This window comes from Ranitomeya variabilis, chromosome 8 (genome assembly GCF_051348905.1).
Source record: "Ranitomeya variabilis isolate aRanVar5 chromosome 8, aRanVar5.hap1, whole genome shotgun sequence".
In the NCBI taxonomy this organism is placed as follows: Eukaryota; Metazoa; Chordata; class Amphibia; order Anura; family Dendrobatidae; genus Ranitomeya; species Ranitomeya variabilis.
In genome coordinates this window covers 175,852,756-175,870,242 of record NC_135239.1, presented here as the reverse complement: position 1 = coordinate 175,870,242, position 17,487 = coordinate 175,852,756, and the positions used below count along the sequence as shown (strand labels likewise).

Here is a 17,487-nt window from a genome sequence, read left to right as displayed (position 1 = left end):
ACATCGGGTTACTAAGCGCAGGGCCGCGCTTAGTAACCCGATGTTTACCCTGGTTACCAGTGTAAATGTAAAAAAAAAACAAACAGTACATACTTACATTTCGGTGCCTGTCGCGTCCCCCGGCGTCCGCTTCCCTGCACTGTGTCAGGGCCGGCAGAGCACAGCAGTGACGTCACCGCTGTGCTTTGCTTTCCGGCCGGCACTGACACAGTGCAGGAAGCTCTGAGCAGCAGCGCGGGCCCCGGGGGACGTGACAGACATCAGAGGGTGAGTATGTAGTGTTTTTTTTTTTACTTTTACAATGGTAACCAGGGTAAATATCGGGTTACTAAGCGCGGCCCTGCGCAGGCGTGTACTATGGAGGACAGAGAATGAACTTCAATCCCATATTGCAGCCAGCATGCAGCCAGCGGGTAAGGAAAGGGTGAATCAAACACCCGAAAACCCCGCCCCTATGGCTAAAGATTGTTCCCTCCAAATTCAGGTGACAGAGTCCCTTTAAGTATCTGCCTGTATTTCTCAGCATTGAGAAAACCATTAATCTTGACCAAATCTCCAACTTATTTTGCTGAAACTCATTTCTAAATATGCAGGAACCTCCACCATGCTTCACTGTTGCCTGCAGACAACCATTATTGTTCCACTCCCCTGCCTTACATGCGCTAACTGATTTCTGTTATTGCCAAATATTTCACATTTTGCTTCATCAGTCCTTTGCACCGGCTGCCATTTTTCTGCACCCCAGTTCCGATGTTTTTATGTAGTGTTTAGTCACTTGGCCTTGTCTCCATGTTGAAGATTTTTTTAGCGCAATTCTTCCATGAAGATCACTTCTGGCCAAAATTTCCCCAAACAGTAGATGTCTGGGTCCCACTGGGTGCTGCCAGTTCTGAACTGATCACACTGCTGGACATTGTCTGATTTTGAAGAGAAGTAAGCATGGTGTACGTTTCATCTGCTGCACTAAGTTTCCACTTTTTCTGTGGTCCTTAATATTGCCCATTTCTTGGTGTTTCTCAAGGGCATGTATAAATCTAAGATGTACATGTGTGTGGAGAGTGACATGCCAAGGTAAGGAGACTTATGGAGCATGCAATGCTCCTCTGGGAAATTAAATATGCAAATTGCTTATTCAGAAAGGACGATGACTAGAACTGTAGTGCAACCTACAGGAAGTAGCAATGTTAAAAGTCAGTATCGGCCCTTTAACAAGCCTTGCCACATGACTTGGGATAAAAGCCAAACCTGATGCTATATTTGCAGATAAGTGTTTTGGGGTGTTGCCCCTCCTCAATGCAAATTAATAGATCTGGTTTGGTTGTATGAGAGGCCTCTGACTGGGGTTTATGTGGTAACGTGTCTGTAGATAGAGATTCTGATTTGGCTTTTATCCTAAGTCAAGTGGCCAGGCTCGTTAATTGGTCAACATTCATTTTTGGATTGCTACTTCCAGTAGATGGCACTAGAGTTCACGTCTTCCTTCTCGCTGAAGAGGCAATTGGTATATTTAAGTCCTCAAGACTCGCCATAAAAACGTACTTGCTGTCCCTGTAGCATACTGTTTAATAGGCTTCCAATTAGTAGACCGATGTACCAGGTAAATGATTTATGGTACAGCTACAAACAAACGTGCAATTTTGCAGCAGTCTTTGTGTGATATGTATGTAATAAGGACTTTAATGTCTTGTTTTGTATTGCCTAAGGGATGAATCACAACAGGAAAATTATTACATTTGTGTATGTTTATGGCATGCGCTGCAGGTACAGTTGAAAACAATAAAAAGTTATTTTCCTAAAAACCCATTAAAACAGAAAGGTCAGCGTTGACAGCCAAATAGTCCTTGTATATTTTTAATTAGTTTTTAATGTAAGGTGTCAGCTCCCCATCTCGCTCTCTGAAAGGTCAGGCTGATAAAGTAAATACCTATGTATGTCTTGTATTGCAGGCCTGGAAAGAAAATGTTCTGCACGCAAACACCCTCCAGCCCACACTTTCCCGGGAGCGCTGGAGTTGGGCCGAGCGCCACATTGACTTTGACTTGTATAAGAAACCCTCTGAGAGGGGGTCTCTGTCTGCCCCTGTAATTGTCCATACAGGTGAATTTCGAATTTATTTTTTGGTTATATTTCCTAATTACATGTTCAACTGATTATAAATATAAGCGGAGTTATGTTCCCACTGGACTGATATAATTAGCATGCCTTATTGCGTCTTTTATGTAATTAACAGCACCCTGTAAAATTAAGCCCAAAATACATCTAGTGTGCAAATTAATGGAATCTAAGAGGCTGTGAAATGACTGCAGGTGAAAAAGTCCACAAACTAGAGACATAATAGAGAAGGCACGGCCTCAGACTGGCAGGGTGAATATTGAGACTTGGCACTACAGGCAGAACGACCGCGACTTACAAACCTTCCATTTACATACAACTTATAGATGCAAAACTCAGATGTTCAGAAAAAAAAACCTACCGGTAATACCTCTGCGCTTACCTCTCTGGCCGCCCTGGTGCTCACCGCTTGCCTTCGACTTTTCTTCTTTCCGTCATTATACGCCATATCTCCAGGCTCGTCTCTATAGGCCAGAACTTCTAGCGATGTCCAAGTTTCAGAGATCACTGCGTGTTGTAAGGTCGTGACGTCAAGACGTGCTTTGTGACCTTATGACGCCAAGTGATATCTGAAGCCTGAGTGCAGCTGTAAGTCCTGGCCTACATTGAAGAAGCCGAAGATAGGTCATGTGACGGCGGAAAGAAAAGGACCAGATGGTGGGCATTGAGGAGGCAACAAAGGTAAGAGATGAGGTTAGTATTGGTAACAAAAAAATAATAATCATCTTTCCGGCCACCCTGCTCTCCACCGTCCAGTCCACTTCTTTCCAGAGCCATGCGCCGAATCCCTAGCCTCTTAACTATAGGCCAGAACTTCTGGCTATGTCGATGCCCCATAAGTCACTGCACATCATAAAGTCTCGGCGTTGACTTATGATGTACAGTGACTTCAGAGGCATGGACTTCCTGGCCTATAGTGAAGAGACCAGGGATGCGGCACACTATGACGGAAAGAAGAGGACCAGATGGGGTGAAACAAGCAATGGGGGTGGCCTGAGAGTCTTGTATTTTTTCTTTTCCTGGCCCTGCTCCAAACTTTCATACAAATTTAGGCTACTGACAAACCTACAGTCCTTATCTAGTTAGTAACCTGGGAACTACCTGTATAGCATTTTTTAATCCTAATACTTTTTGGTGCCCTATTTCATGTATTACAAAGGAGCATGGCCGTACAATGCAGGATTGCACTTCACTGGGAAGTACTGTTAGAAAAAGCTGCTCAATGAATATATATGTACATAACGTTACATGTTTTCTCTAACATGGTCTCTCTCATAGATGATACTTCACAGGAGGAACCTATAGTAACGGTGCAGTCTGCAGATAATCGGCAAAAAATGAGATTTCACCGATGTTTGCTTCAGACAGAGCTGACTGCCCATGGACCTCATGCAAGTAACCAGCAGAGCAAGCTAGAAGGCTTGCTAAAAGATCAAGGAGCCAAATTGTCTCTGCGGAAAGCTGGCCTTGCCCTAAAGGTGGGAGATACTTGTCCATTGTAAAAAAAAGTCACACTTACATTAAACCTTCTGATATGCAATAACTGATGTCAAGTTATTCCATAAGATGTGAAAAGTCACCAACTTCTTCAAAGGGTTTTATTGTTAATATACATATAAGGCTTAGATAAATGAGTCAGATTCCATAAAGCTTGTGGAAATTATTGGAGTTTAGGGTAGGGCTACATAGCAACGTTTGGTTGTCTAATTGTCACAGTAATGACTGTCGTGTGACTTTTATGTGACTTTTTTTCTAAATGATAGGGTAGCTGATAGAGTTGAACAAATTGATTTGCAGGACGCTGGTTCAGTATTCTGTGGCTGCCGTAAGTAACTGCTGATAGATGGGGATGCCGTGGTACAGACCCAAACCAATTTACTATTGATGATCTATTCCGAAGATAGGTCATCACGCTATAAAAGTTATGGAAATCTCCTTGAAATTGTCACATTTCTTGACTCTCAAATTTTGGAGTTTGTCCTCTTTTTATCCTATATGCATGTTCTAGAGACCATTACTTGCCCTATCTGACTCCTGTGCTTCCTTGTAAACATTCAAATCATGGTTACAGAAATATTAATTGGTAAAAGTTGCATGCAGAACTTCAAATAAGTTAGATATAAACGAATGAATGCCAGAGTGTAGAAAATAGCTACTAAATATAATGCTTCCAAAATCTGAGCGTTTCGTAGAATTGCTTTTTCAAGGTATAGCATGCCCTGACAAAGCATCTCCGCAAAACGCGCTTTGGGTTTTGGAGGAGCCTTGCCTTTGTCTTTGGTCGCTATTATTCTGTGCTCTGGCATCAGTTGTATTTATTTAGATCTCATTTATTTTTCTGTTCTGCCTGCAGTTTTTTTATCGTGTCTGATCATAATATGCCTTTTGCACGTATACACTTGCATACAACCTCATGTGCATGCAGTTCTACCATTTTTATGGCAACTTGTTAATTGTCAGGGGATGTTTACTCTTCTATGTTTATCGATCTATGCGGTATAAAACATTTTTATTCCTTGAATCGGGGAAGTTACACTGATACCGAATTTATATATTTTTTTAGGTTTCAGTACTTTTTTCTGAATTTAATTACCGTATGTTTTATAGGAAAAATAATTAGAGTGGGGGTGCATTTTTCTAGATCTATAATTTTGTTACCGTATATTTCCATCAAGTAGTTGTTTTTTTATATGCAATTGGTCTTACATTTTTTACATTCTTTTGAGGAACAAATAATTTATTGTTTGATTTTTATTATATTTTTTGCATGGGAGATTTGGAGAAAAAAACCGCAATTTTGGAATTAGTTTTTGTTTTGTTTTTGCATTTTTTTCTTGCCATATGCCACATATGGTATCTCTTTTTTCAGGCTGTTATGTATTTTTTTTACTATGTTTAAACAATAACATTTCTGTCACACCAACGCTGGCGTCCCTACATGGGATACCAACAGACTCACTGCCACGGCTGCACAGCGGTGACTCTGCCCGCCGCTGCTCCCATCATGTCCCAGGGACTGCACACGCCGCCGCGCAAGTGTCCTGGCAGCGCGCTTGCACACTCCCTGCTTCTTAAAGGGGTAGCCCGCGCTCTCCTGATGTGTCCCCAGACAATACCTGGTAGATGTTAAGTATTTAAGGCACCTTCCCCTGTAGGGAGATGCCAAGACCAGCATCTGTGTTTAGTTAGTCTGCAAGCTGCTTAGTCCGTTGTCTGGTTCCTGTTCCCATACCTGTCCTGATGTTCTGAACCAGCACCTGGACCTGTTACCCAACCTGTCAATACCACCAGAATCCACACTGTCTGTACCAGTAATAGTGTCCATCCTGTCTAGTGTTCCAGTGTCTGCACTATCTGAACCAGACGTTATGTCTGGTGATCCAGAATCTGCCCTGTCTGAACCAGCACCTGTGTCCATTCTGTCTGGTGATCCAGAATCCGCACTGTCTGAACATCTGTTCTATTTGAGCCTGACCCGGTTCCATCTAAACCAGCTCTATCTGTTCTACCGGTTATCTGGTTCCTGTCCTGCCTATGACTTTGAGTCCGTGTCTGTGACCCTGACCCTTGGGATCAGCTGCTGCAGTACCGGGGACTGCCCTTGGAGTGGTACCTAGTGGCTCCCTGCAGCTCAATCCTAACTCCACCATCAGGAGCTCTAGGGAAAACCAAGTAGCCGTATATTCACGCCCCTCCTGGGTAAGCCCAGCCTGTAATGTATTTAATGAAAAGATTGTTTTTTTTATTTGGTTTGTTTTTTTTCTGGTGGGGGGGATATTTACTTGAATCATTTTTTAATAAATAGACCTTTTTGGACTATAATCCACGATTCTTTATATATTGTTTTTGAAATATGCAGTACATCTTCTAAAACATTATTGCTTGTCAGAATAAAACCCCTCTTTCAAACTCCTTAGATGCCACGGTCCTTACTGTCATAGTCCTTCGATGCCATAGTCAGTAGCAGCATCTAGGCTAACTGTCCCAATCTGGACTGCCCGCAGTGCCCACTCTCTCTGGCCCCAATTATGATGTGAAAAGATATTGAATTGAGTTCAACGGATCAATTTTTAGGATTCTGGTCTAGCGTACAGGTCATAGCTACCTGGCTGCTAGACGGTGAAGCCAGCAATTCTATTACCATCCAGTGTCCCCAGCTCGGCTTTTGCTTTGTCAGTATTGGTGCGACGTCACATTTGGGTCATGTCTCACACATGGGTCCGCGCTATCCCTGACAAATCCAATGAAGGTGAGATTCGTGGGCTTTAGTCTATCGGCCAGGTACCACTGAGCTGGACGCTGGACCAGAGACCTGCAATCAATCCGCTCATCTCAATTATTGTGATGATTTGAAGCTGTAATAAAGAAAATTTAATTGTACGACCTGGTAACACATGCTGAGATATTTAGTGTTTTGGATCAAAATATCTTTATCTTACATGCCTTAATAATTTAACCTCATTCCCTTCAATTTACTGTGCCAATGTCTATACGCATTGTAAGGCAGCGTCCACTGAATTTAGTGAGACAGTGACCCAGGCAAGTTAATTAAAACATCCTTTAGTGTCCAAAGACTGCACACAGGAAATTGCTCACCTCTGGATCGCAGCCGGGGACAAGTAAATAAAGTCCAGTCCCCTGGAAGGTTCATGGGTGCTATCGTAGTTGCCCACATCGCTGGCTCTGGTCTGTATGTATTCCCTTCACACAGCCAGGCATACGTGGACATAGCACCTTCAGCTGTGCTACATGTGAAATCCAAACACAAAACTGACACACCCAAACCTTTACTGCAGGTTTAAATGGAAACTGTGGTCATGGGCCACTTGTAAGAGCCGACCTAAATCACTAAATGGAAATGTAAGCCCGTCGGGACGACGCTGAACGGGAGATGCATGTAGGGGTATTAGGCAGTGTGATTAGACCACATAATGGCACTTGGTATGTATTAAGTGTTTTCACTGTTTGCATAAGACTCCCTTATATAATAATAATCATATTAGGGATCCAGTTTTGACTAATATTGATGTATTGTTGACTATTTTTCTATTATAAGTGAGTCTGTGCTGATATGTGAAGTTTCTTAATTGCATATAACAGGCTGTACTCTTTACATCTGGGTAATATCCTGCTACTTAAAAACTACAGAATCACTGCTGACATAGGGAAACCCGTTTGTACGGTAATATAATAATAGTATAATATAATCTACTACTATTGTGGCTATAATCACACTGCCCTACCATCTCTGTTTTTATATGATTATTTTATTATTTGCATGATGTGTTTAATTTTATAATAAAGATTGTGATAGTAAAGATTTATCTGATGTGATAGATATGATTCACTATACTTGGTGGTAATTGGGTATAATATATCACTTTGTAAGACCCAGACTGGAAGGAGAGATCCTTCCCACTACGATCCAACAGGTCTCTCCAAAAATAAGAGCCCAAGACAGTGTTTTCCTAAACTGACTTGGTCAAATAACCTGACCCATTCCACATTTACTTTTATTTTACATGATAACCACTGCCATGGCTGTGATTACAACGCATTCCAGCCGGATCAGTATGTTTCTAAGCTCGTTCTGGGGGACACATAACGGCCCTTGCACGTGATTCCCCTCACTGTCTCACAGCATGAATAAATAACAAGGATAATTACACCTCCTGAAATGTGTTTCTTATCTTTCATAGCCCATACCAGGGTTGTCTGTATTATCAAAGTCAGGAAGGAATGGAAGCAAAATTGGGATGAACAGCAAGGGATTTATTCCAGGAGAACTCAAAGATCACAGCCTGCAATGGACCGACAACATAATTCCCTGCCACAACATGGACCATGAGATATTCCACAAGCTGAGAGGAAAAGACTTCACGTGAGTTCAAATCACTGTCCGATGTCAGATCTTTACACAGGATAATCAATAACCTTTTAATTGTAGTTTAGCTTCCATTAGATGTTCTGTGTGTCTGTGGTCCCAGGAGATGGTAATGACTTAAAGATCAATCCTTGCACAATTTGCTAAGGTATAAAAGTTCATTAGTGATTACCTGGATAGCTCAGGCATCTTCATTTTGCAATTATACATCTTATCTAATATGTACTTTTTATTTACCAGGACATACAGTACTGTGCAAATGTTTTAGGCAGGTGTAGAATAAGCACTCCAAGATAACAATGGTTTAAAAAATAGAATGGTTAATAGTTTATTTTTATCAATTAACAAAATGCAAAGTGAATGAACAAAAAAGAAATCTAATTGAAATCAATATTTGCTGTGACCGGCTTTTTGCCTTGAAAAACAGCACCAAAGCATCAGTTCTTCTAGGTACTTGCACACAGTTTTAAAGGAACTCAGCAGGGAGATCATTCCAAACATCTTGGAGGGAGAACCACAGATCTTCTGTGGATGATGGTTTGCGAAAATCTTACTGTCTCTTCATGTAATCCCAGACAAACATGATGTTGAGAACCATAACATTACTTCCAGAACTCCTTGTTCTTCTTCACGCTAAAGGTCATTCTTATTGACATTTGGGGTCTGGGGTGTATGTTTGGGGTCTTCTTTCTGCTGCAGAATACATTTGGAGCCAGGCACATAGTATTCTATATGAGGAGTTATAGTGATTTGTTTTCAATTTGGTTAGCTATGTGTCCTTCTTTAAATGAATATCTAATAAAAATCTGATGCTTTAGGGTATATGTCACATGGAGTGAAGCTCCACCCGCGATCGTTAACTTGTTAAATGCCACTGTCAAACTCTGATAGCTTAATTTATCACTCGCTGGCATGGGGGTGTTTTGTTCTATGCGCCAATTGGCGCACCAGTAACGTAATCACATGCCGCCAATGAGTTGGTATGAGGTGCTTGTCATTATGGAGCTCCTCTGAAACCTGTGGCCTGGGTTCAAGGAAAACCTTAATTTGTGAAATATAGCACAAGCGATCAGACAATCGCAGCTTCAAGTCACCTAAAGGGACTATTAAGAACAGTGAAAAGTAAAAAAAAAAAATTAAAAATCACCCTCTTTCCCCCCATTAAAAATAAAGATATTAATAAAACACATGTATGTGGTATTGCCACATTCAGAAAAGTCAGATCTATGAAAATATAAAATAATTAAACGATAGGGCCTTTTTCACACTTCCGTTTTTTACAATCAGTCACAATCCGTCAAAATGTTGAAAAGATGGATCCTGTGCAGATTGTAAAAAACGGATGCACTGGATCCTTTTTTTTCACTGATCCGTAGCGTTTTCCACGCGATCTGTAGCATCGCTTGGAAAACTGACAGGTTGGTCACACTTGTCAAACATAGTGTTTGATAAGCGTGACCACCTTTTTACTATTGATGCTGCCTATGCAGCATCAATAGTAAAAAGATACAATGTTAAAATTTATACAAAATCTTGATATTCTCACCTTCCGGCGTCCACCACGGCCTTCCCGATGCTCGTGATGCTGCCGTGAGCTAGCGTTCCCAGTAATGCATTGCGAAATCACCCGATGACGCCGCGGTCTCATGAGACCACGACGTCATCACAGGTCATTGCTGGATCTGCATTTTTCACAAAACAACGCATTGTGACTGAAAAAGAAAGACGGAAGTGTGAAAGAGGCCTAAACGCCGTAAACTAAAGAAAAATCAAAATTACGTTTTTTGGGAGTTGTTGCTATGCGATAAAGAATGCTGGACCAAGCAATCAAAATGTCACATCTATCCCAAAATGGTATCAATTAAAACTTGATCTTGACCTTCAAAAATTAAGCTATCATACAGCTCCAGCGACTGAAAAATGAAAACATTATGGGTCTCGGAAAATGGCGACACAACCTAAAACCAAATTTTTTTTGTGAACTTCTGATTTTTTTTCAACATTAAAATTATAAAGAAAAAAAACCTGTAACTGTCTGTTATCTCCGTAATTGTACTGATGAGCTAAATCATATTGCCTGGTCATTTGTACCACAAAATGTACATCGTAAAAACAAGTCCCATAAAACAATATCTGAATTCCTTTTATTTTCACAAATTCTCCTCTTCTTGGAATTTTTTCCGTTTTTTCAGTATACTATGTGGTAAAACGAATGGTGTCATTCAAAAGTACAACTCGTTCCGCAAAATCCAAAAAAACATATGTCTACGTCAACCGAATAATTGAAAAGTTATTGCCATGGAAAGAAGGTGAGGAAAAAAAGGAAAACGCAAAAATGAAAATTGGCCCAGTCGTGAAGGGGTTAAATGTGTTCATAATTAGATAAACCCTTTACTTATTCGTTGTCCACAATTTTAGTGTTGTATTTTCATTGCTCACTCTTTAATACACTTGAAAAAGCTGAGGAACGTTTCTCCTCTGAATGCTTCCAGTGAATGTTTAGTTTGTGTTTTCTTTGGTTCTTACAGGTCAATTTCTAAAGAACGTTCAGTCATGTACAAGAGGAAAATTAAAGATTTGAGTAAAGAAGAGAAAGATTCATTCATCTCCTTAAAGTCAAGACAGCCTGATGTACAATCTAATTCAGCAGCAAATATGGCGAGAGAATTCAGGAATGTTCTTCAGATCCAGAGCCACGAAGGGTTTCTGCTTCATATACAATAGCTGGAGACCATCCACACAAAATGTCACGTGTTGTGAAGACCTGATCCTTACCCTGGTGTTCTATGTCTATAGTGAAGATTGACGAGGTGGAAACTTACTGAACTTTTCTGTGCAAGATTTAACTCCTACAATCCATTTTGCTGACTTTATTACATAAAAATGAACCTGTTGCTTTGTCTATTCTACTCTAATCTGTGGACAGGGTATTAATGGAGTTTTCCAGGATTTCTCAGCATAGGTCATTGTGAAGATCTGAAGCTGTGGGTTGTAATAATCACCTAGGCAACTATTTTTTTTCCTTACCTCCATGGTTTTACAACAAACTCAGGTAGATTGTAAAAATACATTGCCCCCAGTCCACAAGATCCCCTCCCTGGGTCCGGTAATCCCACTGCCCCCATACCAGGCTAGATTTTGTATCTCTTGCCAGAATAATCTGTAGTCACAGTCCAGGCTCCTCCAGACGACAAATACCACAACCGATGTCCATGTATCCAGGTCCAACAATCCTTAAGAAAGTTTGTGAAATCCAGACAACAAATCCCTCTGCCGTAGCAGGTGGATCCAGCCCATTCAGCAACCAATCTCCAAAACTCCATAGGCCATCCATTCATGGCTCCAGCCTAGATCCTCTCCCCTCAACATCACTCCAACAACTGCCTGACTAAACATGATGCTTCTTTTCCTCCTTCCCCCTTACACATTTGCTTTTATCTAAAAAAATGAAGAATATTCCATAAGCCCATCACCTGGGACAGCACGTGAGACCCCCTGTAGTGATGGCTCCCCTGGGTCTACTATCCTCATCCACACAATGGGCCTAGTTGCTGGGAGCACAATGGCTTGAGACCTTGAGATACAGATGAGATTGATAGAAGGATTGCTTTACAGTTACCTCTAGCAATCTTCTGTCTGGCCTTATGTATTTATAAGATCCAGCCTGTACGTCTTTCTCTGCTTTCTGTCAATGAATGGAAACATTGATTCCTGAGTCTGAACTGACGAGCAAGCAAATCACTAATAAAACACAGCAATAATATAGACGTAACCAGTGGTCCTTGCTGGAAAAAGTTTGCAACTTGTAGAAGCTGTGGACTCTACATCCAATAGTCTTTAGTCCGTGGCCAGCTCCTCACAGTCATCAATACCAGATCATACACCCAGCACCCCCCTACCAGTCAATTGCCATAATACATGCAGGGACTGCCTAACAAACAGGCCAAGGATACGTAAACTGTCTCGGGTCTGGGAATGATCATTCTTCCCCTATAAGAGCTTGTGCATTTATATGATGGAAACAATGCAGTGTTTTACAGTACCAGTGACGTGAATGAGATTTCTGAAGTCTCCTGCACACACTGTTTATTATTTCCTTACAGATTTAAACCTTCGAAGTGTTGTTTCAAATCTGCAACATGTCAATTCTTTAAGCATTTTTGCAGTGTTTTTTATCCATTGAAATAAATGGGAAAAACACATGTAACAATGCATGTATTTTATGCAGCGTTTTTCCTGCCTGTTTTTTGTTGCAGAAAAATCTGCTGCAAATGCTCGCCGTGTGCACGTAGCCTTATAGTTTTCAGGTGATTACCCTACGTAAAATAAAGAGTACTGAGCCCAATCCGTATGCCATTGCATTGACGCACACGTCACTCAGATTATCTGACCATATAAAAGGACTGTTACATATAATAATAAAAGATTATAGTGGATGATTGATAGATTAGATATATTCTTATTCCAGGGGCTGATAGGCTGGTTTATAATGTACTAGTACACTATGCCCTATACTATCTATCATGTGTAGAATAAGCCTTATACTATTACAGGTCATTTTATTACTGTTCTGAAAAAACATTCCACAACTCTATGATTTCAGGATTTGAGTGGTAGGTTGGGTTGCCATCGTCCAGAAATTCCAGGTCAGTCCATAAAAATAGGACATATTTTTGCCGTTTGGGGGAAAAAAAAAAAGTGAAATGTCCGTGTTTTTTTTTAGGTGAAAGAAACTTATATAAGTAATTTTGACTACAATTATCATCATTTTAGAGTTAACAATGAATGCAACTAATGTCTTCATATTAGGAAGAACCCATTTTGAAATGCATAGGTGATCTCTTTATGTCCAGATGCCCCGCCAGTGGGTAGGTCCAGTCTTAAAGGAGGCATGGCTTTCAAAGGGGGCTTGTTTATGCAACAAGAATAACACTCACTCTCGAGTCTTTCAGATAAACTATTTCTAAAAGTTTACAATTATCACTTTAAAAAGACTACCGTATTTTTCAGACTATAAGACGCACCCAGATGGAGAATAGGGAAAAAAATATTTGAAGCAAAAAATGTGGTAAAATATTTAATAACATAAATAACATACATATATGTTATATACATATATACAGTATATAATAACACCACATATAGTATGTTATTATGTTGGTAGCTAAGGGTAGAAGATGGTGCTGTGGGACCAGTGTGGTGTCTGTAAAGTACTATGTAGAGACGTAGGAGGGTGAGTATAAGAATGGGGGTACATGGCTTATATTTAAAGCACCACTCCAGGACTGAAAAATAACAATGGAGTGCTGCTTTAAGGTCCCATGGGAGAACTATAACTCCCAGCGTGTCCTGCAGATTCTATGACATGCTGGGAGTTACAGTTCACCACATTAGTGGCAGATTGCATTTGTATGTGTTGTAATTAATAAACTTTTATTTAATACTAACATATAGGCTGTGCAGGTCCTGCAGCCAGCTAGCCACGCTGTGGTGACAGGTAATGAAGGGCTGGAGCATCACAACCGAGGAACCTGCATTGTTTTCAGTAAAGTGTCTGCAGGACCTGATGACATGAATGTGCAGTCATGTGATGCTCCAGCCCGCCCTCTTCATGACCTCACACAAGTCCTATGCCGGAGCACTCAGTCAGCATCTGCAGGATCCCAGGCTGTGCTGTCAGGTATGCGGCATCCCTCCCTCCTCTGGCACCCTGCTCCTGCCCCCTCCACTGGACACAGATCTCCCCAGCCGCTGCAGGAATCCGGAGCTGGGGAAACTGTTGTGAATTTGGATTCTGGGCTCCCCCGGTGGCCGCTGTTGGAATTGGACCTGTCATCCTCTTTCCTGTTTCACCTGATTCCATCAGTAGTGGGTGTCGCTATTTAAGCTCATTTCTCTGGTGGTTTCTTGCCGGTCAACAATGTTATCTGATGCCTCTCAGTGCTTGTTCCTGCTTCTAGACTACTACTAGATAAGTTGGACTTTTGTCCATGTTTTGTTTTGCCTATTTGTTCCAGTTCACAGCTGAAGTTTTGTTACTGTGTCTGGAAAGCTCTCGTTGATCAGGGATTGCTACTCTGGCGTTATGAGTTAATGCCAGAGTTTAAGGTAATCTCTGGATGGTGTTTTGTTAGTGTTTTTCTGCTGACCATGAAAGTATACTATCTGTCTTCTGCTATCTAGTAAGCGGACCTCAAATTTGCTAAGACTATTTTCCTGCTGCGTTTGTTGTTTCATCTGAACTCACCGTCATTATATGTGGGGGGCTACTGTCTTCTTTGGAATATTTCTCTAGAGGTGAGCCAGGTCTTATATTTCCCTCTGCTAGCTATTTAGGTCTTAGGCCAGAGCTGGGCATCTAGCGATAAATAGGAAATGCTACCTGGCTATTTCTAGTTGCGCGGCAGGCTTAGTTCATGGTCAGTATAGTTCCATCTTCCGAGAGCTTGTCCCTCTATAGGCTTGCTATGATCTCTGCCTGCAGAGATCATGACAGTTTGACCGGCCAGTAAAGTGTTAAAGACCCAGGTTGAGAAAGGAGAGTTATAAGAAGTCTGCTGAAATTTTTTTTTTTTTTTTCTCCTCCAGTCTGCCTTGCTGCAGTCTTTTCTCTCTCTCTCCTCCTAATCTCTGTATGCTCTGTGTGCACCTGACAATAATGGATCTCCAGAGTGTAACTGCGGGTTTGAATAATCTCATCACGAAAGTACAAAATTTACAAGATTTTGTGGTACATGCTCCGGTATCTGAGCCGAGAATTCCTTTGCCGGAGTTCTTCACAGGGAATAGAGCTAGCTTCCAGAATTTCCGAAATAATTGTAAGCTTTATTTGTCCCTGAAGTCTCGTTCAGCTGGAGACCCTGCTCAGCAGGTTAGGATTGTGATTTCCTTGCTCAGGGGTGACCCTCAAGATTGGGCCTTCTCATTGCCAGCAGGGGATCCTGCGTTACGCGATGTGGATGCGTTTTTTCTGGCTTTGGGCTTGCTTTATGAGGAACCTCATTTGGAACTTCAGGCAGAAAAAACTTTGATGGCACTATCTCAGGGGCAAGACGAAGCGGAAGTTTTCTGCCAAAAATTCCGTAAATGGTCTGTGCTTACTCAGTGGAATGAGTGCGCCTTGGCGGCAACTTTCAGAGAAGGTCTCTCTGATGCCGTTAAGGATGTTATGGTGGGGTTCCCTTTGCCTGCAGGTCTGAATGAGTCCATGACAATGGCTATTCAGATTGATAGGCGTCTGCGGGAGCGCAAACCGGTGCACCATCTGGCGGTGTCTATGGAAAAGACGCCAGAAAGTATGCAGTGTGATAGAATTCTGTCCAGGAGCGAGCAACAGAATTTTAGACGGAAGAATGGATTGTGTTTCTATTGTGGGGATTCTACTCATGTTATATCAGCATGCTCTAGGCGTACAAAGAAGCTTGATAAGTCTGTTTCCATTAGCACCATTCAGTCTAAGTTTATTTTGTCTGTAACCCTGATTTGCTCTTTGTCGTCCATTGCCACGGACGCCTATGTTGACTCTGGCGCCGCTCTGAGTCTTATGGATTGGTCCTTTGCCAATCGTTGTGGTTTTGATTTAGAGCCTTTGGAGACTCTTATTCCTCTGAAGGGGATTGACTCCACCCCATTGGCTAATAATAAACCACAATACTGGACACAAGTAACCATGCGTATCAATCCGGATCACCAGGAGATTATTCGTTTCCTGGTGCTGTATAATTTACATGACGATTTGGTACTGGGATTGCCATGGTTGCAGTCTCACAACCCAGTCTTGGACTGGAGAGCAATGTCTGTGTTGAGCTGGGGATGTAAGGGTATTCATGGGGACGTACCTTTGGTTTCTATTTCGTCGTCCATTCCCTCTGAAGTCCCTGAGTTCCTCTCTGATTATCAAGACGTCTTTGACGAACCCAAGCTTGGGTCGTTACCTCCGCACCGTGAGTGCGATTGTGCCATAGATTTGATACCGGGTTGTAAATATCCAAAGGGTCGTTTGTTTAATTTGTCTGTGCCGGAACATGCTGCTATGCGGGAATATATAAAGGAGTCTTTGGAAAAGGGACATATTCGTCCATCCTCTTCTCCCTTGGGAGCTGGGTTTTTCTTTGTCTCAAAAAAAGACGGCTCTTTGAGACCATGTATTGATTATCGGCTTCTGAATAAGATCACTGTTAAGTATCAATACCCATTGCCATTGCTTACTGATTTGTTTGCTCGTATAGAGGGTGCTAAGTGGTTCTCTAAAATTGATCTTCGTGGGGCGTATAATTTGGTGCGGATCAGGCAGGGGGATGAGTGGAAGACCGCATTTAATACGCCCGAGGGCCACTTTGAGTATTTGGTCATGCCTTTTGGTCTTTCTAATGCCCCTTCAGTTTTCCAGTCTTTTATGCATGATATTTTCCGCGATTTTCTGGATAAATTTATGATAATATATCTGGATGATATTCTGATTTTTTCTGATGACTGGGACTCTCATGTCCAGCAGGTCAGGAGAGTTTTTCAGGTTCTGCGGTCTAATTCTTTATGTGTGAAGGGGTCTAAGTGCGTTTTTGGGGTCCAGAAAATTTCCTTTTTGGGGTATATTTTTTCTCCCTCTTCCATTGAGATGGATCCCGTTAAGGTGCAAGCTATTTGTGACTGGACTCAGCCCTCCTCTCTTAAGGGTCTTCAGAGATTTTTGGGCTTTGCCAACTTTTACCGCCGATTTATTGCTGGTTTTTCGGATGTCGTTAAACCACTGACTGATTTGACCAGACAAGGCGCTGATGTTGCTAATTGGTCCCCTCATGCTGTAGAGGCCTTTCAGGAGCTTAAGCGCCGTTTTGCCTCTGCCCCTGTGTTGCGTCAGCCTGATGTGAATCTGCCTTTTCAGGTTGAGGTTGACGCTTCGGAGATCGGAGCTGGGGCAGTGTTGTCGCAGAAAGGTTCCGACTGCTCCGTCATTAGGCCTTGTGCCTTCTTTTCTCGCAAATTTTCGCCCGCAGAGCGGAATTATGATGTTGGGAATCGGGAGCTTTTGGCCATGAAGTGGGCGTTTGAGGAGTGGCGCCATTGGCTCGAGGGGGCTAGACATCAGGTGGTGGTATTGACTGACCACAAAAATTTGATTTATCTTGAGACTGCCAGACGCCTGAATCCTAGACAGGCGCGCTGGTCTTTATTTTTTTCTCGCTTTAATTTTGTGGTGTCATACCTACCGGGTTCTAAGAATGTTAAGGCAGATGCCCTTTCTAGGAGTTTTGACCCGGACTCTCCTGGTAATTCTGAACCCACAGGTATCCTTAGGGAGGGAGTAATTTTGTCGGCCGTTTCTCCTGATCTGCGACGGTCCTTGCAAGAGTTTCAGGCGGATAGACCGGATCGTTGTCCGCCTGATAGACTGTTTGTTCCGGATGATTGGACCAGCAGAGTCATCTCTGAGGTACATTCTTCTGCATTGGCAGGTCATCCCGGAATTTTTGGTACCAGGGATTTGGTGGCAA

At 42.0% G+C, this 17,487-nt stretch overlaps 1 protein-coding gene across 1 annotated transcript in view; it reads left to right on the top strand.

The window, feature by feature from the left end:
- Positions 1 to 13,762, top strand: part of CFAP92 (cilia and flagella associated protein 92 (putative)) — a 119,599-nt gene extending 105,837 nt beyond the window's left edge. The window contains exons 15-18 of the mRNA XM_077278598.1: positions 1,947 to 2,097; positions 3,391 to 3,590; positions 7,812 to 7,993; positions 10,525 to 13,762. Of these exons, the coding sequence (XP_077134713.1) occupies positions 1,947 to 2,097; positions 3,391 to 3,590; positions 7,812 to 7,993; positions 10,525 to 10,720 (729 nt within the window). The 3' untranslated portion in view covers positions 10,721 to 13,762. The remainder of the gene's footprint in view (positions 1 to 1,946; positions 2,098 to 3,390; positions 3,591 to 7,811; positions 7,994 to 10,524) is intronic.
- Positions 13,763 to 17,487: the final 3,725 nt, after the last annotated feature.